The sequence below is a fragment of the Lemur catta genome, chromosome 21, assembly GCF_020740605.2.
Source record: "Lemur catta isolate mLemCat1 chromosome 21, mLemCat1.pri, whole genome shotgun sequence".
In the NCBI taxonomy this organism is placed as follows: Eukaryota; Metazoa; Chordata; class Mammalia; order Primates; family Lemuridae; genus Lemur; species Lemur catta.
The window spans coordinates 9,495,840-9,521,007 of record NC_059148.1 but is presented as its reverse complement, the minus strand read 5'-3'; the positions used below and the strand labels follow the sequence as shown (position 1 = coordinate 9,521,007).

The 25,168-nt window shown below is 52.3% G+C and overlaps 3 protein-coding genes across 4 annotated transcripts; all 3 read right to left on the bottom strand.

Annotated features, from left to right (window-relative positions):
- Positions 1-124: 124 nt before the first annotated feature.
- Positions 125-3,287, bottom strand: LOC123625601 (D-dopachrome decarboxylase-like). Of its 2 annotated transcripts, XR_006730591.1 has the most exons (5): positions 3,267-3,287; positions 2,728-2,910; positions 2,220-2,395; positions 1,422-1,547; positions 125-362 (listed from the first exon to the last, which is right to left on the bottom strand). XR_006730591.1 is itself a non-coding variant. In XM_045534075.1 (4 exons), the coding sequence occupies exons 1-4, from the start codon at positions 3,270-3,272 to the stop codon at positions 290-292; spliced, it is 438 nt and encodes a 145-aa protein (XP_045390031.1). In that variant the 5' UTR covers positions 3,273-3,287; the 3' UTR covers positions 125-289. The 2 variants fall into 2 exon arrangements, 1 of the variants encoding a protein (XP_045390031.1); XM_045534075.1 differs by lacking the exon at positions 1,422-1,547.
- A 1,036-nt stretch (positions 3,288-4,323) lies between these two features.
- On the bottom strand, positions 4,324-10,445 carry LOC123625745 (glutathione S-transferase theta-3-like). Its single transcript, XM_045534278.1, has 5 exons — positions 10,184-10,445; positions 8,670-8,757; positions 6,794-6,944; positions 5,072-5,248; positions 4,324-4,735 (listed from the first exon to the last, which is right to left on the bottom strand). Exons 1-5 carry the CDS (start codon positions 10,293-10,295, stop codon positions 4,541-4,543), a joined length of 723 nt encoding a protein of 240 aa, XP_045390234.1. The 5' UTR covers positions 10,296-10,445; the 3' UTR covers positions 4,324-4,540.
- A 1,443-nt stretch (positions 10,446-11,888) lies between these two features.
- Positions 11,889-21,466, bottom strand: LOC123625744 (glutathione S-transferase theta-1-like). Its single transcript, XM_045534276.1, has 5 exons — positions 21,256-21,466; positions 18,677-18,764; positions 17,129-17,279; positions 12,566-12,742; positions 11,889-12,359 (listed from the first exon to the last, which is right to left on the bottom strand). Exons 1-5 carry the CDS (start codon positions 21,365-21,367, stop codon positions 12,165-12,167), a joined length of 723 nt encoding a protein of 240 aa, XP_045390232.1. The 5' UTR covers positions 21,368-21,466; the 3' UTR covers positions 11,889-12,164.
- Between the last annotated feature and the right edge of the window lie 3,702 nt (positions 21,467-25,168).

Below are 25,168 nucleotides of genomic sequence, written 5' to 3'. Positions count from 1 at the left end.
GCCCTGAAGACAGGAAACATCCCACCTCCGGGTTCCCTAAGGTCTCCTCCTCATCCACCAGCCCTGCTGCCCCCAGTGGCCCAGCATGCCCAGGAGAAGTATAGGGAGGTAAATAAGTCATGTGTGAACCATGAAGCTCTCTTCATTTATTTAGCATGAGGATGGGGAAAAAGAGGACTGTGAGGTCACAGACATGTCTGCATGAAGGATTGTCCAAAGCTGGTATCCACTAGGCCATCGCTCTGCCAGGAAGTCTTTCTGCAAGGGGCAATCAGCTCACAGATGCCAATCACAAAAAAGTCACGACTGTCCCATCCTTGCCAATCTGCCAGGGCTCCAGGGGTAAAAAGCGGATAAGGATCCTTCAGGAGATAGAGAAAAAGAAGTCATCAGCTCCTTGGCTAACACCTCATCTTGCAAGGCCCCCATCAGGTGCTCCCATTGTGGGATCCCAGGACAGCCCACCAGGCATTTTGCAAACGTTTTCATCACAGTATGATCTTCCCCTGACCCCTGACAGGGCAATGGGAATGTCAGATGTGGGATGATGGCTGCACATCGGCATGGCCCACCCAGGACAGACACTGAACACAGTAGTCTCAGTGTGTATGCTGTATGCACAATCACAGACCTATCAGTCTGTGGGCTGGGAGGGGCAGCCCACCTCCTCCTAACTGCAGGTTCCCTGAGGGCATGCAGTGCCTCAGGCACCCTTGTTTTCTCAAAGCCTGGCCCAAGGCCAGGCACAGGGTGACCCCCATCTACTGTCTTTGGAAAGAGTGAACATGATGCCCCTCTAACAGAGGTGTCAGGAAGTTTCCAGGGAAGAGCACCAGAGCTTGGGATAACCTGGCTGGGGCAGGGGAGGACAATTATGACAGCTTCAGTCTTTCCACCTGTGAAATCCACCTAATGGAGATATCTACCTCAAAGGGATGGCATGTTTGCATGAGGGGAGTGTGGACAGGGTTTGTAAGCACCGAACAAGATCATGCATGTAAAGTACCTGTAGAGTACCTGGCACATGGCAAGCATTCGTACACTATTGTTAGTATTACGATTGTCCCTCAGTATCCATGGGGGATTTGTTCCAGGACCCCCTAAGATACCAAAATCTATATGTTCAAGCCCTTATAAAAAAAATGGTGTAGCATTTGCATATAACCTATGCATAGTCTCCCATATACTTTAAATAATCTCTAGATTATTTATAATACCTAATGCAAAGTATATGCTATGTGGTTATACTGCATTGTTTAGGAAATAATGACAAGAATAAAAGTCTGTACGTGTTCAGCCTTTTTTTTTCCTTGAATATTTTCAACCCACAGTTTGTTGACTCTACACATACAGAATCCACAGACACAGAGGGCTAACTGTATTATCCCTCCCCAGAATGAGAACGAGGTCTGAGCACCCACCAGCCTTCCTGGGCCAACAAAGGCTCCATTCTGAACTGTCCTTTCAAGCTGCTCAGGCCCGTATTTCCTCACAGGTATGGACTTGGCTCAGGAATATTTTTCACCCAAGAGGAAACTTGAACTGTGCTGCAAAATGCCAAGTTTGGGTTGTAAGGGCTTCTTGTGGAGCTTCTTGTAGGGGCAGGAACTCATTTAATCAACCTTCCCCCAGCCATTCCCAAAAGAGGTTGCAAACAGGAGATAGTTCATTTCCAGGTTTGCCTGGTGTCCCCCAGCTATGCTGGGTCTAGAACCCAGGTGTGTACACACCCAGGCCAATGCTCTTTTCACACTCTGTGACCCTCTCCCAAGCCTCACCTGGAACTGGGTTGGACCACAAGTCCAAAGGTCACAACCTCTGGACTGGGGTTCCTCTGAGACCCAGAATTCCTCTGAGCAGCCTAGAAAAGTTCGAGGAAAGCACACTCTCTGGCTTCTTCAGCCAGATGCCAGGGCATGTACAGCACACAGACCATCCCACAAGACCCTTGCGATGCCTCTGGGGAGTGGTTAAAAAACAGCCTTCCCAGTTCAAAGATGGAAACACTGAGGAGCAGAGCCAGGAATGCACTCCATCCGGCTGCCACAGTGACGATGGACCCACCCCCTGGGAGCTTAAGGGGTCAAGGAGCCCCAGGGCACCAGGCCCTGATGGGACCCTCCTGGGCAGGATAAGAAATGTATTTTTTTCCTGATTTGGGATCACCGCCTCCTGTCTCGCAGCAGTCCAGAATGGGTCCTCTCACGACCCCTACGCACCGGTCCTGGCCCAGGGCCAGCTCCTTGGTGAGGAACTCGAAGAGGCGAGCGCTGTGGCCTCGGTTCTGCTCCGCGGTGCCCACCACGCCAATCGAGGAGACGACCACCTGCGCGCAGGGCTCCGTGGAGCCGCCCAGCGCCATGGACAGGCCCGGACGCACCGTCACGTTCGTGCGCTGCGGAGGACACGAAAGTTTTTCCCTAAGCTGGGGCGGACCAGGCTACCTCTAGGGACCCGGGCGCCCGAGAGCCGAGACGCACAGGGCTCGCGGGGTCAGGGCTGTGGGCACAGGTTAGGGTCCTTGGAGGTCACGTCGGGGTCATGGCAGAGGAGGGCAGACGTGGGGAGGGGGAGCCACGGGGTCACGGCGCACGGAAAGTCAGAGCTTGGCGGGCGCAGTGGGGGTGTTTCTGGAAAGAAAAGCCGGGGTCGCTGCGGGGCAGGAACAAAGCCAGACTCTTGGACCACCAACCTCCCCTCGCCCGGAGCTCCCCGGCCCACGCTCACGTCCGCAGGTTTGCCCAGGGTGGCGGCAGCGGCCACGCGGAGACGTTTGTCCAGCCCCGCGGGGATGCGATCGGCGGGCAAGTTCGTGTCCAGCTCAACGTAAGGCATGTCCACAGGAGCGCTGGCGGCCGCGGCGGAGACAGAACGAGCGGAGTGCGGCCGGGGGTGTCCAAGGGTCCGGGACTAGGGAGCAGGGGCGGGGCACCGCGGCAACCAGGGTCCTCATTGGCTGGGCAGAGGCCCAACGCTCCCGATTGGCTGTATTAGGCTACACCCTCGCCACTACCGCTCGGCACACTGCGTTAACCACGCCCCCAAACGACTTTGGCCCCGTCGTGGCCCCGCCCACCGCGTCCCTGCCCCGCCTCCGCCCCGTCCGGCTAGCGAAAGTTTTCCGCGTTGTGGTCGCCGGGTTCCTAGCCCATAGTTAGGTAGAAATCAAAACATCCCCCAAAACACACACACTTGTAGGGGCCTTTCTCAGGCTTGACCCTAATCACGAATGTCATGGGAGTTTAAAAATTTTTTGAATGAGTTACCACCATTTCAAAGGTAATTTCGCCTCCAATCTGGAGATCTGAGATTCTCTCGAACAATCAGGAGACCTGGTGACGCCAGCTTTGTAGCCTCTTGTGCCAGCGGTGAGCCACTGTCCGCCGTGGGTGGCAAAGGTATTATTTATAACATGAAAATCTGTTGGCGTGACTAAACCTAGTCTTTCATCAGTGTTGCAAATTTGAATTGTAAATTTCAAATATAATTGAAACTGTGGGGGTATATGTGTACAATTTCAATTACATATAAACATTGTGTACAAGTGTGCATATTAAAGGAGCCTCCATGGGAAGGCAGGCGGGCCAAGAGTCTGCATCTGTCATGGCCCTGACCTGTTAGCATTTCATCTACTGGATGACTCAGATATCAGAGGGTCTGGGACACAAGATAAATAGGTTGTGATAGTCCTGAGGGGAGAGCACAGGGACAGGTGGCAAGTCTAGGAGCCAGAGTGGGGCATGGAGAAGCCAGTGGTCAGGGCTACAAGACCTGGGAGACCAGCTGCTCAGAGGCACCTAGAGAGCCAGGAATAACCAGGGGCTTCCCTCCCTACAAGCGGGTTTATGAACCCAGCCCTGCACCCCACCTGTGGAAGGCAGCATCATCCCAGAGGGAGACTTAGGAGTTGGAGGCCATGCCTGATTCAGACATCTCTCCACCAGGTCAGCCCCCATCTGTGATTCATGCTCAGCCCAGGGGCATGGAGCCTGCTGAGACTGAGGGTGGGAAACAATGGGCTGAGGAGCCCAGGGGGTCACCTGACCTGGGCTGGGGCTGGGGAGGTTAGGGAAGTGTCCCCGGAGAAGTGACCGGGTGCCAAATGCCAATAGTCCAGGAAGGTCTACCAGGCAAAAAAGATAAGGAGGGAACAGCAGGAGCCAAGGCCAGGAGGCCGAGGTGGGAGCTGGGAGAGGGGTCTGAAATGTGTGTGGCCAGAAGCGGGTGGCCTGGAGACATGGGGGCAAGGTCTTGAAAGCAAAGTTCAATGCCATGTGCTTTAGCCTCAGGGCAGTGAGGAACCACAGAAAGTTTCACACAGAAGAAGGGCAAAGTCCACTAAGTGTTTACTAAAGCAGGTTCCAGAGGTGACACGGAAGCTGGAACACAAGGGAAAAAGTAGGGTGGGGAGACAAAGGGAACACACACAGGCACGATGCCTGGAGGGTACTAGGGACCAGAGCCCACTCAGACGGGAAGTCCTGACAGCCAAGGAGACAGGCAGCTCCATCTCAGTATTCTGCCAGCACAGGCCACCCGCTCACTGCAACAAAGCCTGCATTGAGAGCCTCAGCTTCTCCCTTGTGACAGGGTCTGCCGGAGGCAGGTCCTTGAGCTTCAGGATGTCTGCATTGGCCTCCCGGAACAGATCCTCCCCCACCGCAGCCTCCACGCGCTGGCGCCACGTGGCCAGCTTGGGTCGGCTTTCGAAGACTCGGCAGCCAGCGCCAACAGGCTACAGGGAGAGACAGCCAGGCGGAGGGGCTGGACACAGCCAAGCACAGGGCAGCATGACCTGCATTAGAGACTCCCCGATTGATCCTCCCTCCTCCCCCATGTGCGTGCGTGATGGGATGGGGGGTCCCTCTCCCAGGGGACAATGGGAAGTTCCCCAACATCCTTGTGTTGAGGGGTTGTGAAGCCCTATTTTATAGATGAGAACACTGAGGCTCAGTGGGGGAAGTGACTTGCCCAGGGTCCCACAGCCAGAAAGGACAACATGGGCTGAGATGTCGGCTCCCTCCCTGGACTCCCCGCTGCCCACTGGGCCAGCCCACCTCCTGGCACTCACATGCATTAGCTCTGCCATGGCCACCAAGTCAGCCAGCGAGATACGGGACCCAGTGAGGAAGGCCTGGTCCCGCAGGAACTTGTCCTCAAGCAGCTGCAGGCACCTGTCCAGCTCAGCCAAAGTGGCCGCCAATGTCTCAGGGGGCACTGGCTCACGCAGGAACACAGGGAACATCATCTAGTGGGCCGGCAGGCAGAGAGAGAGGTCAGGCTCTGCCCTAAGCCCATCCTGGTTCCCCCCTCATCCCTTCATCACCAGCCCTCTGGATTTCTCCTCACCTCTGCCCACCCCTTTCCACCCATGGCCACCAGCAGCCCTCTTCTCCTGCTCAGACAGGACAACCTCTACCTCTCCCTGGGTCCTCCACAGGGCAGCCAGTGGGATCCTTCTGTGATCTCAGTCTGCCCATACCCTTTCCTGCATAAAACCTTGCATGGCTCCCCACTGCCCTCATAATGAAGGTCACAACACAGAGCCCTCCCCAGGCAGTAGCCATTCTCTCCTGACTCCCCACCCCGTCTGCTGCTATACCCAGGTTTCTCAAATGGGAATGTGTGTGCAAATCCCCCTGACATCTGGTTAAAGTGCATGTTCCCAATCAGTAGGTCGAGGTGGGGCCTGAGACTCTGCATTTCCGACAAACACGCTCCCCGGTGACACCAATGCTCCCGGTCCATGGACCACACTTTGAGTAGCAAGGGTCTGCCCTCACTCCACTCAACTTCTCTCCATTCTGTCCTCAAATGCACCAGGCTCCCTCCCTACCAGCTTGGGGGTGGGGGGCTCTGCTCCCAGCCCCCAGAGGCTCCAGGAGGGCACAGCTAAGTTTATGGAAACCTAGTTATTGCCATGAGCAGGCCGGTTTCATGCTCCCTCATACACACAGGGCACTCCCTGTGTACTGGGCACCGCATAAGCACTCTGCAAATATTAGTTTGGAGTACACATTTCAAAAACATATGCACATGTGGTAAGTAAAAATAATATGTGCATGTTGTGTTACTGTGCACTTATTTCACTATTATTAGAGTTAAACATGTTTTCATCCATTTATTGACTGTTTCTCCCTGTCCTTCAATTAAACCCCTACTGGTTTCCTTTGCCCATTTTTTTCTGGCATCTTTGTCTGACAGCCAGTTCTAAGAGCATCTCAAAGATAAAATTTCTAACATATCTTTCCTAGCGTTTTGCTTGTTTTAAATTTAATCTTTTTTCTTGTATAAAATTTCATTGTATATGTAAAATCTATGAGTCTTTTCTCTGTTGAGTTCCTCCAGTGTTCTTGGGCCCAGAAATCAGACCAACATTTATTGAAATGTTTCCTCACTTCTCCCTAGTTTGGCTTTTTTTACTTAATTCCTCTCCATCTGCGAATTATGTGTGTAGCAAAGTGAAGATCTGGATTTTTTTCCTCCCCCAAAAGGCAACATTCGCAGGCAGCCTGGAGTGTGCAGAAGGCATAGGATTGACTTCTAGTAAATCAGGAATCAAGGCACATTGACGGAATCACTCCCGGCTCCGTGCCTTGGTTTCCCCTCTGAGAAACAAGTTGGTTGGATCAGGCAGTCTCTGGCATTCCAGGATTGGGTGTTCTAAGGTCTCAGGTCTGAACGGAATTTTTTGTATTGTTTTGTTATTTTTTTATTTTTGAATGGAATTTTTAAACATGAAGCACGATCCCTTGAGCATACTGGGAGGTGTCCCTGCCTCCCTGTGACTCACCTTCTGCCACATGGCCCGGGAGCAGCTACTCCGTAGGGTCGTGTGCTGCCATGCCAGGTACTCATCCACGCGGGCGCGGGCCTGCAGGTCCTGGGGGTACCAGTGGTCAGGGGCTTTGTACTTGCGGCTCAGATACAGCAAGATGGCCACGCTGGGGGGACATGGCAGAGGCAAAGACATGCCCCAGGCACTCTTGAGCTATTTTGTGGGGCATTTTCACTGTCCCCATGGTGCAGAGGAGGAATGTGAGGCCCAGAGAGATTAGGTAATGGCCCAAGGTCACACAACTCCACTGGGCCAGCCCATCATCTGAACTAAGGGCAGCAAGTAAGAAACAAAATACCACGGATTTCAGAAGGGGCCAGGGGCTCAGGGAAGGCTTCCAGGAGGAAGGGGAACTTAGTGTGAGTCTTAAAGGATGAGAGCAACTTACATACCACTCCCCAAAATATACAAAGCATTGACAGTGCCACAAGCATGGCCAGCTACCTCCTCAGACTCTTCTGGGGTTGGGAGAAGGCCTCCCAGGTGACATAGGAGCATTCCTTCCTACACCATCCCACCTCCCCTCCACCTGCCCACTGCTCCAGCCCCCTCCCCCAGGAAGTCCTCCCTAACCTCTCCCCCATCACGTGTGGCCCGTGCAGCCTAACCCCCAGAGCTCATCATGCCTCTGTTGGTGTTGGCCTGTCCAGCGACCACAGGCTCTGGAGTCAAATGGCTCTGAAAATGAATCCAGCTCTAACACAGAGGCACTATGTGGCACTATTCAGCCACCAACCTGGAGGCCAGTCTTGGCTCCCATCTCTCCAACCCTTCAGCAAAGCCTGCAGCTCAACTTTCAAGAACAGTCAGAACCCACCGCCCCCACGATGCACCACCACCATCTTGGCCTGGGGCCCCAGCGCTGATTGCTGGGTGACTGCAGTAGCCTTGTCATACCAGCCAGAGGGATCCTTTAAAACATAAGTCAGATCACAGCTCTCCTCTGCTCAAAACCCTCCAATGGCCCCATCCCGCTGCAGGAAGAGCCAAAAGCTTCCTTGTCCCCCGCACTACCCTCTGCCCTCACCTCCTGATTCTCTCACTTTTCCTCAGCCACTCTGGCCCCCTGCTCTCCAGCCTGCACCCCACCCATCGTCCCACCTCAGGCCTTCACCCCCACCCTTCCCTACAGCCAGAACACTCTTCCCCGCATGCCTTGTACCTCCGTTCCTGCAAGTCTCTGCTCAGATGCCACCTCCTCCAGGGGGCCTTCCCTCAACATCCTACTCTTACCGTGTTTATTTTCTCCACTCATCAACACCGGCAGCGTTACATGCTTACAGGGGTTACTGTCAGCTGTCCAGTCTAGGACGTGAGCTCCGTGAGTGCAAGGGCTCAGACACGTTCACTGCTCAAGCCCAGGCCTCGATGGGCTGGCCCTGGTGGATGCTCAGAAAACAGCCACTGAAGCTCGCTGGGTGTTCCCTTGACCCCCCACTGTGGGAAATAGCACTTGCCCCACAGGATTTGTAGGAGAAGTGGTAGCTCTAAGGTGCCTGGGACAGCGGCCGCTCGATACTTAGCACTCTTCTTATCTCTAAGGGCTGGGCTGGCAGTGAGGAAGCCCAGAAGCAGGCTGGGCCCTGTGCCCTTGTGCAAGTCCCTCCTCTCCCCTGGCCTCAGTTTCCTCATCTGTACCATGCAGGGGGACAGCAGGGATGCTGTGACAGCCCCTTCCAGCCCTGGGTGCCTCTCCCCAACTCAGCGCACTCTCCTCACTGGGGCTGGCACAGGTGCTGGGCCCACAGGCTGTGGTCCAACCCATCAACAGCGGACACATAGATGGCTGACTCGCCCCACAAGGCCTGGCAGCAGCCCAAGGACCTGTTACCTCTCAGCCAAGGTGAAGTCCCCGTCCTTCAAGGCTGGCACCTTCTTCAGGGGGTTCACCTGGGCAAAGGCATCGCTGTGGTGCTGACCTTTGAGGAAGAGCAGTGGGGTGAGTGTGGGGCGGGAGGAACCCTGAGCCCTCTGGGGTCTCTGCCTGACCTCACCCCCACCCCAAAACCTAGGCACTAGCTTTCTGAGGCCCCTATAAGGGAGGCATCAGGGAAGAGGAGGCCACTCTGCTAGTCACTGGATCACAGAGCCTGAGACCATCAGAGATCCGCCTTTCCTGGGTCCACCCCCTTGGAGCATGGCAGAGGATGATTCCCTTGGAGCTGTAATCCCCAGCCAGTTCCATCCATAGGTCAGCCCCTCCAGTCTCCTCCCTGGGCTCTAGGCATGTCCCCTCTGATCCATCTTCCTATGCCAGGTGGGAAATCAGGCCCCTCTGACCAAGCTGGGTGACTTGTCCACACCCCAGAGCCCCACGCACACCTGCTCCCAGCCCTCAGGCCAACCTCACTCTTGCCAGGAACACCGGCCCCATTCAGCCACCCAGCCGCCAGCAGCTAAGCTCTTCTTCCTTTCCTGTGCCAAACTCTCAAGGTCCCTTCCCACTGGGGGTTCCCAGGTCTGACTCACTTCCACATACACCGCCCTAGCCCAGGCCAGTTCTGGAGGCTGCATTAGGTGCCCAGTTAAGGTGTGTGGATCGGAGGGCCTCAGTCAAGCCAGGCTCCAGCTGGATCAGAGGCCTACCTGTGGGCCTCTTTGCTTCTCTACTGAATGGACACAATCACTCCTGCCCATTCTCCCTCCAGAAGCTGCCTCTGTCCTGCAGGAGGTGCTCAAGCTAGGGGTACCACGGGCAGCCTGTGGGAGGGCTCAGCTAAGCAGGGGCCTCCGTCTGGCCGGCCCACGGGGCTCGGGCCCTGGTGCCTGCCCTACTGTCTAGCTATAGCCCCGCCTCCTCCACTGAATTCTGCTCCAGCTGTGTTCTTGGCCAGCCAGACCAGCAAACCCTGCAGCCTCAGGTGAGGGTGCTGGCCTCCCCCACAGTCCTGCCGCAGGCCCCTCCATCCTCTAGGAACAGGTCCTCCAGCTGGGTGAGAAGCTTCATGGGTGAGAAGCAGGAAAAAGAAAAGGCGGAAGAATGGCAAGGAAGACATAAAAGTGGAAGGGATCTAGCCAGGGGCAGGTAGGAGTAAAGAGGAGACCAACCCTCTCCACCAGGAAAGGAGGAGGCAGTTTAATTGTTTCTCCAAGCCCCCGGGTTGAGATATTCCGGCCCACACTCTTCGTCCCTACACTCCCCCTGCATCTGCTCTGCCCCCTCTTAACCTGTATTTGGAAGAATGTTTTGGATTCACTGGGCAATAACTGATGCAACGGTTTCCACACTGGAGACCCCGACTCTTCCCGTCGGCCTGCACGCTGGCCCGACCGCGAAGCTGCGCGGACAGGCGGGGTCGGCCTGCACCCGGGGCCCCGGATCCCCCCGCCGGCTCTCCGGGCCACCTTTGAGCAGATCCACGGTGCGCAGCTCGAAGGGGATGCCGTTCTTCTTGGCGAAGATGTAGACGGCGCGGCAGGGCTGCGACAGCAGGTTCAGGTAGAGCTCCAGGACCATGGCGGGGCGGCCAGGCGCGGGAGTGCGGGCAGATCTGCGGGGCGGGCGCGGTGGACAAGCCCAGGGGACAGCCCCGAGAAAGAGCCGCGGCAGGAACAGCGAGGCGCAGACCCCCGGCTCACGGCCCGGGACGCCCGGGGCCGGCCACGCCCCCCCCGCCCATTGGTTGGCTCCGGAGAACTTTGGGCCAATCAGAGGCTCCCCTGCTCTGCCGCCTCCCCTCTCCCGGACCCAGTCCAGGCTGAGGGTCTCTTCCCTTGCCGGGACCGCACAGGCGAACCTCAACTCCGACCCGGGCGTGGCTGACGGGTCACACCCCTTCCCTTGACCTCAGTGTCCACCCTCCCTTGGGGCAGGGAGAATGGCAACGAGAAGCGGGACACCAAGGGCGCTTCCAGCACAGACCCTCAGTGAATTTAGGGGCGGAAGGCCTGGGCTCCTCGTGGTCGACCCAAGCCCCCTGGCTTCGGAGTCTCCCTGAAACACAAGGGGCGGAGGGGAAGGGAGGTGCCGCCGCCTCCTCACCCCCTGCCTGGGCTCAGCTCCCAGAAGGGAAGCTGGGGAGGGAGAGTACCGGGCCCTGCGCTCGCTGTGGAGGCCAGACCCACACCCTGGGAAAGAATGAGCTGTCCCTCCCCAGTCCCCGGTAGGGTCGAATTCATTACAATGCAGCTAATCCCTCTCTCCCAAGGCTGAGGCCCTGTGAGGCCTATTCAGAAGTTTCCTGGGGTGCCCGGGATTACACATAACTTCTCCACCCACTTTGCTGAGCCAAATCCCTCCAACTGCAACGTGGGGGCTCCTGAGGACTGTGGCTAATGATACCCCCGTTTCCCAGGAGGCCTTCCTGAGGTGAGAAGACCCTGTCCCCAAATCCAAGATTCAGAGAAAGCTCCTTGGCAAGAGGATTGGTTACTGGAGAATAACCAATGCTTGAGAATAGCTTTGCCTCCCTGGTCCCCATGGTCCCATTTAAGGAAGACCTATCCCCCAAGGAGTGTGCCTTCCTGGCCTGGTGCTGCAGCCCTCTCCAGACTGAGAGTGGCCACATCCTCCACCCCCCTCGGTGGCCTGCCCTTTTCCACAAGTCGTCTTTGGCCCAGATTACTGCAATATCCAATCTCCCCGCTTGCTCCCTGGCTGCCTTCCAGTCCTACCCCCACCAGCAGCCACACTGTTATCAGCTATCAGAGCGCTCCGTTCCTGTTTATGGTTACAGCCACGCACCTAGGCACAGCATTTAAGCCCCTGCAGGACTGGGTCCCCAGCAGGAGAGCTGCTGTCTAGATCTTCTCCTGACCAATTCCTCAGGAGAGATGCAGGATTTGGGATTAACAGTAAGGACCATGTCCTGGGAGGCTAACTCTGCCAATTTATGGGTTAACCAGGCCCATAGCCCACATGTGTGAGATGCCTGCTGCCCCCTGTGCTGGCACTTTCTTCAAGAATTAGAAGGCTATAGGGCATTTGTTAATCCCACTCTTGGCAACCATTGGGGGAAGCTGGCAAAGGCCTGAGAAGGGGCTTGTCTTTTGGACAGAGATGAAAACCAGGGCCAGGACAGAGAAAGGTCAAATAAATCGTACATCAGAGTTAGAAGCAGAGGCTCAGGCTGAGCCCAGGTTTATTATCCAAACTTAAAATGAAATTCAGTAATTAAAGGAGATAAGGTCTGGGCGTGCATCATTATTGTGGCTGTCAGGCAGCTGCAGAAGAGGGTGGGGGGGACCCCCGGCCTGGGGAGCCCCGTGGGACTCAGGCAAGTCTCAGATAAGCCACTCCTGCTCGCGGAGCCTGCCTCCCATGGGGCATTGGAAATGAAGGTGCTTTGTGAACTGCCACGGGCAGTGCAAGGTGAGGCTTCCCAGATCACCGGATCATGGCCAGCACCCCAGGCATCAGCTTCTGCTTGATAATGGGGTCTGCAGGGGGAGAGTCTCTGGCCTTCAGAATGACCTCGTGGGCCTCCCGGAAGAGCTCCTCCCCCACCGCTGCCACCACGCGCTGCTGCCATGCAGCCAGCTTGGGTCGGCCTTCGAAGATTTGACAGCCAGCGCCCACCGGCTGTAGGGCAAAGGGCAGAATGGGGATGAATGGGTAAGGCCAAGGACGGGCAGCACAGGCCCAGTTTGCGGAGCACAGAGCTCCAGAAGGGGTTTCCACACGTAAGCACAGGCCCACCGCTGGGGAGAGAGGGGGCACCGCATAAGCAGCACTTCAGCAACTAGCCAGGGCCCCTGCCTGGTGGCCCCCGTGCCCGCAGTACTCACATGCATCAGCTCCGTGACGGCCACCAGGTCTGCCAGGGAGATGTGGGGCCCGGCGAGGAAGGCCTTGTTCTGGAGGAACTGGTCCTCAAGCAACTGCAGGGTCTCATCCAACTCTGCCAGAGTGGCTGCCAGCATCTGGGGAGATACCGGCTCACCCAGAAAAACAGGGAGCATCACCTGGGGGTGGGTAGGAAAAGAGGAGGTTCGGGGCCTGCCTAGCCTTGCAAGCAGGAAAACAACCCCCCCCCCCAAAAAAAACCCACAAAACTTGGATTTGACTCCTGGTCCCATGCACCTTTCCTCCCCAGCCTGGTTAGGGACTCCTTTCCCCAGAAATATTTCTATTTCTATGATTTCTTACTGGCTGAGCCTAAGGGGCATCAGAAAGAATGATTCAAACTGAACAACCGGTTTAATACTTTTGAGGGGAGGGAGCTAGCTTAGGAACTATCTATTTTACAGCCCCTTTCCCCTCTGAATATAAAACCAGTACCTCTTACAGTATAAGTAATCAGGAGGCTGGGCTTTTAAGACCTCTGCTCTGTCCCTTGCAAACTGTGTGATCCTGAGCAAGATGCTCAAACCCTCTGAGCCTCAATTTCCTCATCCATAATGTAGGAACAACAGAGTGTATGGCTCATTTCGTAAATGGCTAGTGAGGCCCAGAGAGGGGCAGTCAGTTGCCCAAGATGGCACAGCCAAGAAAAGACTAAGTCAAGCACAGAACCGATGTCTTCTAACCCAGTGATCTTCCAGACTAAGGAGAGTTAGGAGAGAGTGGGTGGTGTCCAGGATTCGCGGAGGAGGGCGTTGGAAGGGGAAGCCCTCAGCAACTCTCTCAGGCTAGACAGAGCCATCAGGGACACACGGTGCATGCTGAATGAGGGAGGGGCTATTTCTTAGCCAGGTGTTTCATTTGATCAAACTGCTCTGGGGAGCTTGGGGTTCAGGAAACAGTTAACAGGGCTAGGATTGTACACAAGCCCTGGCTTTGGGCATCAGCTTCCTCCCCATGCAAGGTAGATCAGAGATAGCCCACTGGTGGCCTGGAAGCCAGTGCACATTTCTTTGGCTGCAGAGTTTTAAAAAAATATGCGTCAGTTGTTGATATTTAAAAATTGAGACATTTCATAGAAAAGTCCAGACTTCCAGCTTCTTTTTAACTTAAAAATTCCTACCTGGTATCCCTGCTCAGCCTCTAAGGCTGCCACTCGGGAGAAGCTTCTCCTTCGGGAGGGTTGCAGTGGGCTCTTAGTCCACAGACCCCCACCCTGCTGACCTCCCTCACTTACTAACCTGCCTCTCCCCTGCAAGCCTGCATTTCCCCTTCGCTCTGATTCAGTGGTTCCAAAGTTCTTATGGTTTTAAAAAATGTCTTTGTTCCTCTTTACATTTCAAATGCAATAATAATAAAAAAAATCTGATTTATTCATATAATGAAATACTATAGAGCAGTTAAAAATGAGAAATTTACCCAGATCTAACCATAGCACTACGAAAAAGAACCTAAGACACATAATGCTGAGTGAAAAACACAAGTTGCAAAATGGTGTGAGAGCATTGATATAAAATGTTAAACACTCAAAGCAAAACTTCATTTTGCTGATGGCTGGCTACACATCAATGTGATAATGTATTAAATTGTGAAGAGAAAGGATGGTCTCTCAGGAAGGACTGAGGACAGTTCACTAGTGTTTCCTTTTTTATATAAAAAATGATATGAGACAGAAAAAAAAACCCTGTGACACAGAATTAGCCATACGTTTTAAAAAATGAGTTCCACTTCTGATCAGGACATCGACAGTCACAAAAGGCCATTGCACACGCCGTAACAATGACACTGGAAAGAAAGCCATCTTATTTTTTTCTAAAGCCATCAAAGGGTTATGGAACTTTTAAAAAAGGAAAAGAAAAGAGAAAAGAAAAAAAAAGCATAAACCTCTGCTGTTCAATATGGCAGCCACCAGCCACAAGGAACTACTGAGCTCTCGAAATGTGCTGGGATTACCTCTGGGAGGCCGAGGTGGGAGGATCATTTGAGCTAAGGAGTTCGAGACCAGCCTGAGCAAGAGCGAGACCCCATCTCTACTAAAAATAGAAAACTTAGCTGGGCATGGTGGTGCATGCCTGTAGTCTCAGCTACTTGAGAGGCTGAGGCAGGAGGATCACCTGAGTCCAGGAGTTTGAGGTTGCTGTGAGCTAGGCTGACACTAGTGCACCCCAGCCTGGGAGACAGAGTGAGACTCTGTCTCAAAAAAAAAAAAAAATGTGGCTGATCCTAGCTGGGATGTGCTGTACACATAAAATACATACCAGATTTTGAGGACTTAGTACAAAAAAGAATGTAAAATGGCTCATTAATGATGTTTCTACTGATTACAAGTCAAAATATTTTTGAAAATTTTTAGCTGTAAAAGCCACATAACAAAATTTACCATTCTGTTTTAAGGGTACAGTTCAGAAATGTATATTGTATACTTAAAAGTACAGTTTAATATACATAGTTTCAGTATATTCACATTGTTGTGCAATCATCACTACCATCCATCTCTAGAACACTTTTCATCGTGTAAAACTGAAACTCTGTACCCATTAAACTGTAACCCCACATTGCCCCCTCCTCCCAGCCCCTAGCAATCACCATTCTACTTTCTGTCTCTATGAATTTGACTACTCTAGGTACTTTGAATAAGTGGAACCATACAGCATTTGGCCTTTTTGTGTGACTGGCTTATTTCACTTAGCATAATATCTTCAAGGTTCATCTATGTTGTAGCATGTGTCAGAATTTTCTTTCCTTTTCAAGGCTCAATAATATTCCCTTGTATGTATACCCCACACTTTGTTCATCCGTTCATCTGTTGATGGACACTTGGTTATCATGAATAATAATGCTATGAACATGGGTATACACATATCTCTTTAGGACCCCACTTTCAATTATTTTAGGTATATACCCAGAAGTGGAATTGCTGGATCACTTAGTAATTCTATTTTTAATTTTTTTTTGAGGATCTGCCATACTGTTTACCATAGGAGCAGCATCATTTTACATTGGTACCAACAGTGCATGAGGGTTCCAATTTCTCCACAGTCTTACCCATACTTGTTATTTGTTTTTTTTGTTTGTTTGTTTGTTTGTTTGTTTTTTGAGACAGAGTCTCACTCTGTTGCCCGGGCTAGAGTGCCGTGGCATCAGCCTAGCTCACAGCAACCTCAGACTCCTGGGCTCAAGCGATCCTGCTGCCTCAGCCTCCCAAGTAGCTGGGACTACAGGCATGCGCCACCACGCCCGGCTAATTTTTCTATATATGTTTTTAGCTGTCCATATAATTTCTTTCTATTTTTAGTAGAGACAGGGTCTCACTCTTGCTCAGGCTGGTCTCCAACTCCTGAGCTCAAACAATCCGCCCACCTCGGCCTCCCAAGTGCTAGGATTACAGGCGTGAGCCACCGTGCCCGGCCTGGTTTTTGTTTTTGATGATAGCCATCTTAATGGGCATGAAATGGCATCTCATAGTTTTTATTTGCATTTCCCTAATGATTAGTGATGCTGAGCATCTTTTCATGTGCTTGTTGGCCAAAATGATAATATTCTGAATATATTGGGTTAAGCAAAATATATTAATTTCTGTTTACTTTTTAAATGTGGGTACTAGAAAATTCAAAATTACATATGTGACTCACTTTGTATTTCTATTGGACAGCACTTAACTAAATGAATTAAATTCCTGAGAGGCATGAGCCCTTCCTAGGTAAGTTATTTTTATTCCAATTTCATTTTCCTTGGGCACAGCAGGCAGAGAGAAGGCTTGCCACAGGCATAGGGCTTTTCTGACTAAGCAGCAATTTGAGAACTGGTGGGTAGGGCTAAAAAGTAGAGAGATCTCACAGTCATGGTGACAGTTGGTTTTTAGATTCCAAAGTTCTATTGGAGTGAGCTAGCAATCTTATCTCACTTTCAAAATATTTGAAACCAGAGATAACTGAAACTAACTAAAGCTGCAACCCAGCTCACGCCCTGATTAGCTAGAAGAGATTAGCCTCACATCCTGGCAGCCCGACAAAGGAAAGTGCAAGCCCTTTCTGGGGCATTTATTATATAACTCAATCTCTACTCTTCTTTTACACATAATGTCCAGCACAAAATAGGAAATTATGAGACGTGCAAAGAGGTAGGAAAATGTGACCCACAATCAAGGGGAGAAAAGACAGGCAATAGAAACAGACCCAGAGAGGACCCAGGGGTTCAAATTAGCTGACAAAGACTTTAGGAAACAGTGATAAAAAGAATTTAGAAGAAAAGATAGATGAAATGGATGAACAGATAGTGAATTTCAGCAGAGAAATGAAAACAAAAAAAAATGGAATTTCTAGAACTGAAAAATACATATCTCAAACAAAGACTGTATTAGATGGGCTTAACAGTAACCTGGCACAACAGAAGAAAGAATCAAAGACAGGTCAGTAGAAACCATCCAAACTGAAAAGAAGAATTCGATGGTGCCTGAGCGCCTTTGGGGTGATGTCATCAATGCCACCCCCTCATCGCCCCAGCCTCACCTTATGCCACAGGGCCCGGAGGCAGTTTCTCCGCAGGGTTGTGTGCTGCCATGCCAGGTACTCATCCACACGGGCTCGGGCCTGCAGGTCCTGAGGGTACCAGTGGTCAGGGACCTCATACTTTCGAGTCAGGTAGAGAAGGATGGCCACACTGTGAGGGTGCGTGCATGATGGGTGAGGGAAGGGCATTGTGCTAGGAACTTTATACACAGTAGCTTCTTTAATTGTCCTGACAATCTAAGGTATTAGCCTCATTTTCCAGACAAGGAAACCAGGCTTAGAATGGGGCAGGAACTTGCCCCAGGGCACTCAGCCCTTAGTGGCACAGCTGAGAGTCTTTCTGAGGCTAATATTATACCCAAACTTGTCCTACCACCAGGCAAAGTCCCACAGTAGAGTGTCCCACTAACTGTTCGGAGACAGTTTCTGATCAGAGGAGAGTTTCCTGGATGAGGTGAAATCAAAGCTGAGCCTTAAGGAAGCTCAATTCTTTCCAGTTTGCATCCACTCTCATCCTCTGGCATTCAGACCAGCCTCCCATGGCCTGACTGTTCAAAAGGCTTTCTTGTTGTCCCTTTGTCTTTATGTCATTCTTTCTGCCAAGGAGTAGCTCCTATCTAAAACAAGGTAGTTTGGCTTCTAAAATATCACTTGGGAAACACCGGGGAGCTACAGGGTCCTGGAATTGCAGTACAGACAGGGCCCCCTGGCGCTCTCCTCTGGCCCTGGGTTATGAAGGCTGCCATGGTGTTGGACAGGGCTAGACCTGGACAGACACTGAGGATGTATCAATTTGGGGCCATAGAAAAGCTTTCAGGAACTTGGGGTATCCCAGGGGTTGGGCACCCCAGCCAAAAGAGCAGAAAGCCTCTGTATCTGCCATTGGCCCATGTCCCCTATGAAGAATCCTGCACCCACGCCCCAGCTTAATGATGCGGTTGTCTGTGCGGGGTGCCCCAGAGCTCCTTTTGCTCCCAGCTGACTGTTTAAGCCACCTTGGGGAGGGCTGCAGGTCCCTGTGAGCCACAGACCTCCCCAGGGTGAGAGCAGTGACAGAGAAATGCAGAGCCTGCACATTGCCCCTGGCTGGTACCCAGGAGCTTCAACACTGAGCAGACACAAGGACTCAGGACACCAGGGGCACCAGAAAGGAAGAATGTCACTGGCACAATGTCAGAGGAACTCAATCAGAGGTGCATCTATCCCAAGATTTCAGAGATGAGCTCTGAAACACAAATGCCAGGTTCTCCTTTTTACGGGATGGGTGACTCAGGTGACAAAAAGGGTCCACCCTGCGCCCCTGCCCCAGGGGTACTGTCACCAGCAATCTAAGTACTGGTGGAGAAGTAAAGCAGATGCTTACTGTCCCAAGCCTCTGGGAACCGGAATAGCAGGCCAGCAGGGGCCTGGATTCCAGTCTCAACTCTCTGTGGGATGTCAGGCAAAGGGGCCCATTGCCTTTGACTTTAGTTTCCTCATCTATAAAATGGAGCGTTAGGACAGGATGGTTCCAGCAGGGCCTAGCAGCAGCCCCAGGGTCCTGGTTACCTTTCAGTCAAGGTGAAGTCCCTGTCCTTCAAGGCCGGCACTTTCTTCAGGGGATTCACCTGGGCAAAGGCATCGCTGAGGTGCTGGCCTGCAGAGAGCCCAGCATGGTGGGTGGCGGGAGGAAGACACCGAGCCCTCCATGGCCTGTGCCCGCTCCCTGCGATGCCCAGGCCCCAATTTCATGGCTCTTCGCCCTACCGGGCTGTCCTCCCAGATGGTAAAGGCTGGTGGGGGCCCCTGTGGGACAAGGAGGAGGCTACTCTGCCAGATGCTGCAAAATAGATCTCAACACCCCTCGCCAAGCCCCTGTGGGCACAGCCCAGGCGTCTGCAACAGAGCTCACCCCCGGGGCATGGTGCCTGGGAATTCACATACACCCCACCTGCCTCCTCTTCCCACCACGGTCAGCCTCTTGAACTGACATTTGGAGTGCCCCAAGCTGCAGGGGCAGGTCACCTGAGTTAGCTGACTTGCTACAGCATCCTTCCCGCATGGACTCTCAGGCAGGGTCACCAAACACAGAGAAGTGGCCTTTTCCTGGAATCTATTTAGTTGTAACCAACTTCTACTGGCCCCTGTGTCACCTTGCTCACCCTGCCCTGGGCACTGGGGACACAGAGCTGGCCCTGCCCGTAGGCTCTGATGAAGCCAGGACAGTCACATTTCTTGCCCCACTCTCAGTTCCTGAAAGGTGCAGCCCAGGGACCCTGGCTTCTACTTGAGCTGGTCTGAGTGGTTTTCTGCTGCAGATGCAGCCAGAGAAAAGCTTCTCAGGGAACTTAAGTCTCATCACTGCCCTGCTCTATAGCTCTCAGTGGCTCCCCATTACCCCTGCATCAGCTTTTCAAAGCCATACACAGTCACCTTAACCCTCCAGCCTCGCCCACACCTGCTACTCTCTCTTTATCCTCCCTTCAGACGGTTCCCTCACCAGGAGCACCTGCCCTTCTCCCCTAGTAAAACACATCTCTGTCTGCACCACTGTATTTGACAGCCAACTTGGACGTCCCCTTGTCCCCCGTGTCCCGTCCCCTGCCCCACACTCTGCAGAAGTAATCCCCTGTGCAGGACAAGCGGGCAGTTCCCAGAAGAGGCCAGGAGGAGACGAAGTTTCAGGCAGAGGGACAGGCGAGTGCAAAGACACAAAGGCAGGTGAGGGCCAGCTACGGCGCGGAGGAGCGTTGGGTGGAAAGCTTGGCCTACGAGGGTGCCCCCCAGCAACACCCAGGTCCTGCGTCCCACCCCCTCCTGCCAGCTGGGTCCTCGAGGGCCCTGGAGGCCTGTCAGAGAAACAAACACCCTACTCAATGTGCAGGGCTCACCACGCCCTGTCCCCTCCTGCTCCCAGCACCCCCTGGGGCAGCCTCCATCCCCAGCAGCGACAGGAGAGGAGGAAGACAGAGTGAGTAGAGGCAAAACAGGAGCAGCAGAAGGAAAGGGCTCCCCAGCGCAGACCGGGCCAGTACAGAGTGCAGGCCTGGAAAGTCCCCTCCTGGAGCAAAGCCTCATCTGCCTGCTGTCGCGGAATCTCAGCAGTGGGGCCAACTGTCCCGACACTGTCCCAGCGTCTACACTCTGCCCCCATCGCTATTCCGGAGGTCCCCAAGCCCTAGGCCCAGGTCTCTCCTCTCTTCATGCCCCCGCCCCTTTACTGGGCCTCAACTGAGCCCCATAGTCTATTCTGTGGGACCCAGCAGAGTTTGGCGGGATTCCTGAATCTTGGGGTCTCCTTGGTGGCTCATCTTTCTGGGCCCGGTCTCCGAACCAGACCGGCGATGGCCCCAGGAAGTGGGTGGCACGGGGAGGGGTTCCCTAAGGCTGTGGTCCCCAACTCCCAGGCCACAGCCTGTTACTGGTTACCGGCCCTTGGCCTGTTAGGAAAACAGGGCCGAGCATCGCCGCCTGAGCACCGCCTCCCCACACCCCTGCCTGCCCTCCCCTCCGTCCCCGCTCCTCCCCTCCCCGCCCCTTTCCCCTCCCCCCGCCCCGCCCCGCCCCGCCCCTTTCCCCGACCCCTCCTCCACCTCGCCCCCGCTCCCTCCCCGCCCCTTCCCCCGCCCCCGCTCCTCCCCTCCCCTCCCCGCCCCCGCTCCTCCCCTCCCCGCCCCTTCCCCCGCTGCCCCCTCCCCGCCCCCTCCCCGCCCCCGCTCCCGCTCTTCCCCTCCCCGACCCTTCCCCCGCCCCCGCTTCCCCCTCCCCGCCCCTTCCCCCGCCCCCGCTCCCCCCGCCCCCGCTCCTCCCCCTCCTCGTCCCGCTCCCCCCTCCTTCCCCTCCCCCGCTCCTCCCCCAGCCCGTTCCTGCTCCCCCACCCCTTCCCCGCCCCCTCTCCTCCCCCGCCCCGCCCCCGATCTTCTCCCCGCTCCTCCCCTCTTCCCCGCCCCGCCCCTTCCCCGCGCCTTCCCCCGCCCCCACTCCTCCCCCCGCCCCCCCGCTCCTTCCCCCCACCCAAGTCCGTGGAAAAATCGTCTTCCATGAAACCTGTCCCTGGTGCCAGAAAGGCTGCAGACTGCTGCCTACGGGATGTTTGCCTCCGGGTCCCTCCCCGACCCCTCAGTTCCCCAAACCCAAGGCCGGGCCACCTTTGAGCAGCTCCACGGCGCGCAGCTCGAAGGGGATGCCGTTCTTCTTGGCGAAGATGTAGACGGCGCGGCAGGGCTGCGACAGCAGGTCCAGGTAGAGCTCCAGGCCCATGGCGGGGACGGGCTGACGGGACTCGCGACGGGGAGGGGACGACAAACTCCTGCGGGGTGTCTCGGGTCTCAGACCAGGCCCCGCGCGGCCACGCCCCCCGGCCGCCGCGTCCCATTGGGTGGCTCAGGCGCCTGGGACTTAGGCCAATGGCAGGAGCCCTGGGGCACGTCCGAGGGGCCGGGCCCACCAGCTCCAGAGCGATCCCAGGCATTGGCCAAGGGACAAGTCGCCCCTGGAAGGTTGAGCAGAGGGGCCCCAGTCCCCGTCTTTTCGTGACTGGCTCATTTCACTTAGTATAATGTCTTCAAGTTGCATCCACGCTGCAGCATCTGTCAGAATTTCTTATCGTTCCCATTTTACAGATGGGGAAACTGAGGCACTGAATGATTCTAGACTCAGAAAATCTGGCTCCAGAGTCTGTCCTCTTGGCCCAACACTCCAGAGATGTGGGTGCCAACAAGTGGCAAAGCCTCAAGTTATGTTCAGCCTTTTGTGGTCACTCACATCATTCCAATTGCCCACCCTGGAACGTGACAGCCTTGGTCTTCCTGCTCCTGCCAGGGCATGGCCCTCAGTCACATTCCCTGGGTCTGTTTCTTCCCTTCTCCAGGCCTCCGTTTTTCCATCTTAAAATGACAGGGAAGCGCGAGCCCTCCAGGGCCCTTGCAAGTCCCCGCCCCTGGACTCACCTGTTGAGCCTTTAGCCCAGGCCTGCCCCTTGCCGACCAGAGACCCCCAGGACCCTCCACCGGTTAAATGGTATCAGGCTCATGTGTGATTTTCTAAAACAAGTCCAACTAAAACTGTGTCAGCAGGAGCATAATGCTTTCTACAATAAGGAATAGTTCTACAAAGAAAGTGAAGATTAGTAATAATGATTTTTTTCCGTTTCCTTTTCTTTTTTTTAGAGACAGAGTGTCTCACTATGTTGCCCAGGATGGAGTGCAGCGGCTATTCACAGGCACAATCATCGCACACTACACCCTTGAACTCCTGGGGGCTCAAGTGATCCTCCTGCCTCAGCCTCTGAAGTAGCTGGGACTACAGGTGTGCCACTGTGCCCAGCTCATAATGATGTTTATCTGAAAAAAAAAGTTTAAGATGAGAAATCCGGATCTCCATGTTAAAAGTTTTAACAAAGGAGCTAAACAGAGGATGTCAGAGGATACAACAGTTTCTTATCCGCACCTCTGGGTGACTCCGCCCTTCCATGGCTTGGCCTGTCTTGCAGGTTCAAAACCAAATTTGGTCCACATTTCAGAATTGATCTTTAATTTCTTTCAACAGCACTTTGTAGTAATAGTTTTCAGTGTTCAAATGTTACACTTCTTTGGCTAAATTTATTGTAAGTATTTTATTCTTTCTGATGCTATTGTAAATGGAAGTGTTGTCTTCATTTTTTGATTGTTCATTGCAAATGTATGCTATTGATTTTTGTGTATTGATCCTGTATCCTGCAACTTTGCTGAACATCTTTATTTGCTCTACTAGTTTTTTACTGAATTCATTAGGGTTTCTGATATACAATATGTCATCTGTGAATAGAGATAGTTTTACTTTTTACCCTTCCAATTTGGATGTCTTTTATTCCTTTTTCTTGCCTAATTTCCCTAGCTAGAACCTGCTGTACAACGTTAAATAGAAGCAGTGAGAGTGATCATTTTTGTCTCATTCCTGATCTTAGCGGGGGAAGTATTGAGTCTTTCACCAATAAGTATAATGTTAGTTGCAGGTTTTTCATAGATGCCCTTTATCTGGTTGAGGAAGTTCTCATCTTCATCTGTTTAGTGATTTCATCATGTAAGTACGTTAGATTTTATCAAATGCCGTTTCTGCATCATCAAAATAATCACGTGATTTTTGTTCTTTATTAATATAGTGCGTTTCATTGATTGGTTTTCATACACTGAGCCACCTTTGCCCTCCTGGGATAAATCCCAGGGTGTGTAATCCTTTTAATATGCTGCCAGATTCCACTGGCTCATGTTTTGTTGAGGGCTTTTGTGTCTACATTCATAGGACATTACTTTGTGATTTTATTTTCTCGTGATGTCATTTTCTGGCTTTGGTTTCGGGGTAACGCTTGTCTCATAGAACGAGTTGGGAAGTCTCTCCTCATCTTCTATTTTTTTTTTGGAAGACTTTGTAATGGTTTGATTTTAATTCAAGCACTTGATAGAATTTACCAACGAAACCATCTGATCGTGGGCTTTTCTTTGTAGGAAGTTTTTAAAAATGAATATTTCAGTCTCTTTACCTGTTATAGGTATATTCAAATTTTCTATTTCTTCTTGAGTCAGTTTTGTTAGATTGTGTGTTTCTAGGAATTTGCTCATTTCATTTAATTATCTAATTTGTTTACATGCAATTATTCGTAGTATTTATTTCTTTATAATTCTTTGTACTTCTGTAAGATCAGTAGTGATGTCTCCACTTTCTTTCCTGAGAAGTAATTTGAGTCTTATCTTTTTTTCTTGGTTATACTAGCTAAAGATTTGTCAATTTTGTTGATCTTTTCAAAGATCCAATTTTTGATTTCATTGATTTTTTTCTATTTCATTTATCTCCATTCTTTTTTTTTTTTTTTTTTTTTTTTTGAGACAGAGTCTCACTCTGTTGCCCAGGCTAGAGTGCCGTGGCATCAGCCCAGCTCATAGCAACCTCAAACTCCTGGGCTCAAGCAATCCTCCTGCCTCAGCCTCCCAAGTAGCTGGGACTACAGGCATGCGCCACCATGCCTGGCTAATTTTTTCTATTTTTAGTTGTTTGGATAATTTCTTCTCTTTTTAGTAGAGACGGGGTCTTGCTCTTGCTCAGGCTGGTCTCGAACTCCTGAGCTCAAACGATCCTCCTGCCTCGGCCTCCCAGAGTGCTAGGATTACAGGCATGAGACACCGTGCCCAGCTTATCTCCATTCTTTTTTCCTTTCTTTTTTCCTTGCCCAGGCTGAAGTGCAGTGGCCTGATCATAGCTCACTGTAACCTCAAATTCCTGGGCTCAACTGATTGCCTTGCTAATTTTTTTTCTTTCTTTTTCTTCCTTTCTTTTCTTTTCTTTTTTTTTTTTTTTTTTTTTTTTTTTGGTAGAGATGAAATCTCACAAAGTTGCCCAGGCTGGTCTCAAATTCCTGGGCTAAAGTGATCCTCCCACCTCAGCCTCCCACGGTGCTGGGATTACAGGCATGAACCATCATGCCTCGCCTATCTCCATTCTACATTCTAATCTTTATTATTTCCTTTCTTCTGCTGGTGTTGGGTTTAGTTTGCTCTTATTTTTCTAGTTCTTTATGGTGTAAAGTTAGGTTATTGATCTGAGATTGTTCTTTTTCAATGTATGTGTTTACAACTGTAAATTTCCCTCTTGGCATGGCTTCTGCTGCATCCCATATATTTTGGTGTGTTGTCTTTTCATTTGCATTAGTTCAAAGTAATTTCTAATTTCTCTTGTAATTTCTTCTTTGACCCATTGTTTGTTTAAAAGCGTGTTGTTTAATTTCTACATAGTTGTGAATTTTTAAAATTTCCTTCTGTTATTGATTCCTAATTTTATTCCATTATGTTCAGAGAACATATTTGGTATGATTTCAATCCTCTTAAATTTGAGACTTATCTTATGACAGAATATATCTATGCTGGAGACTATTCCAAATACTCTTGAGAACAATCTTTATTCTGCTATTGTTGGGTGGAGCGTTCTGTACATGTCTAGCAGGTCCAGTTGCTTTATAGTGTTGTTCAAGTCCTCTATTTCCTTCTATGGTTTTCTGTAGTTATTCTATCTATTTTTATAATAAAAGCAGGA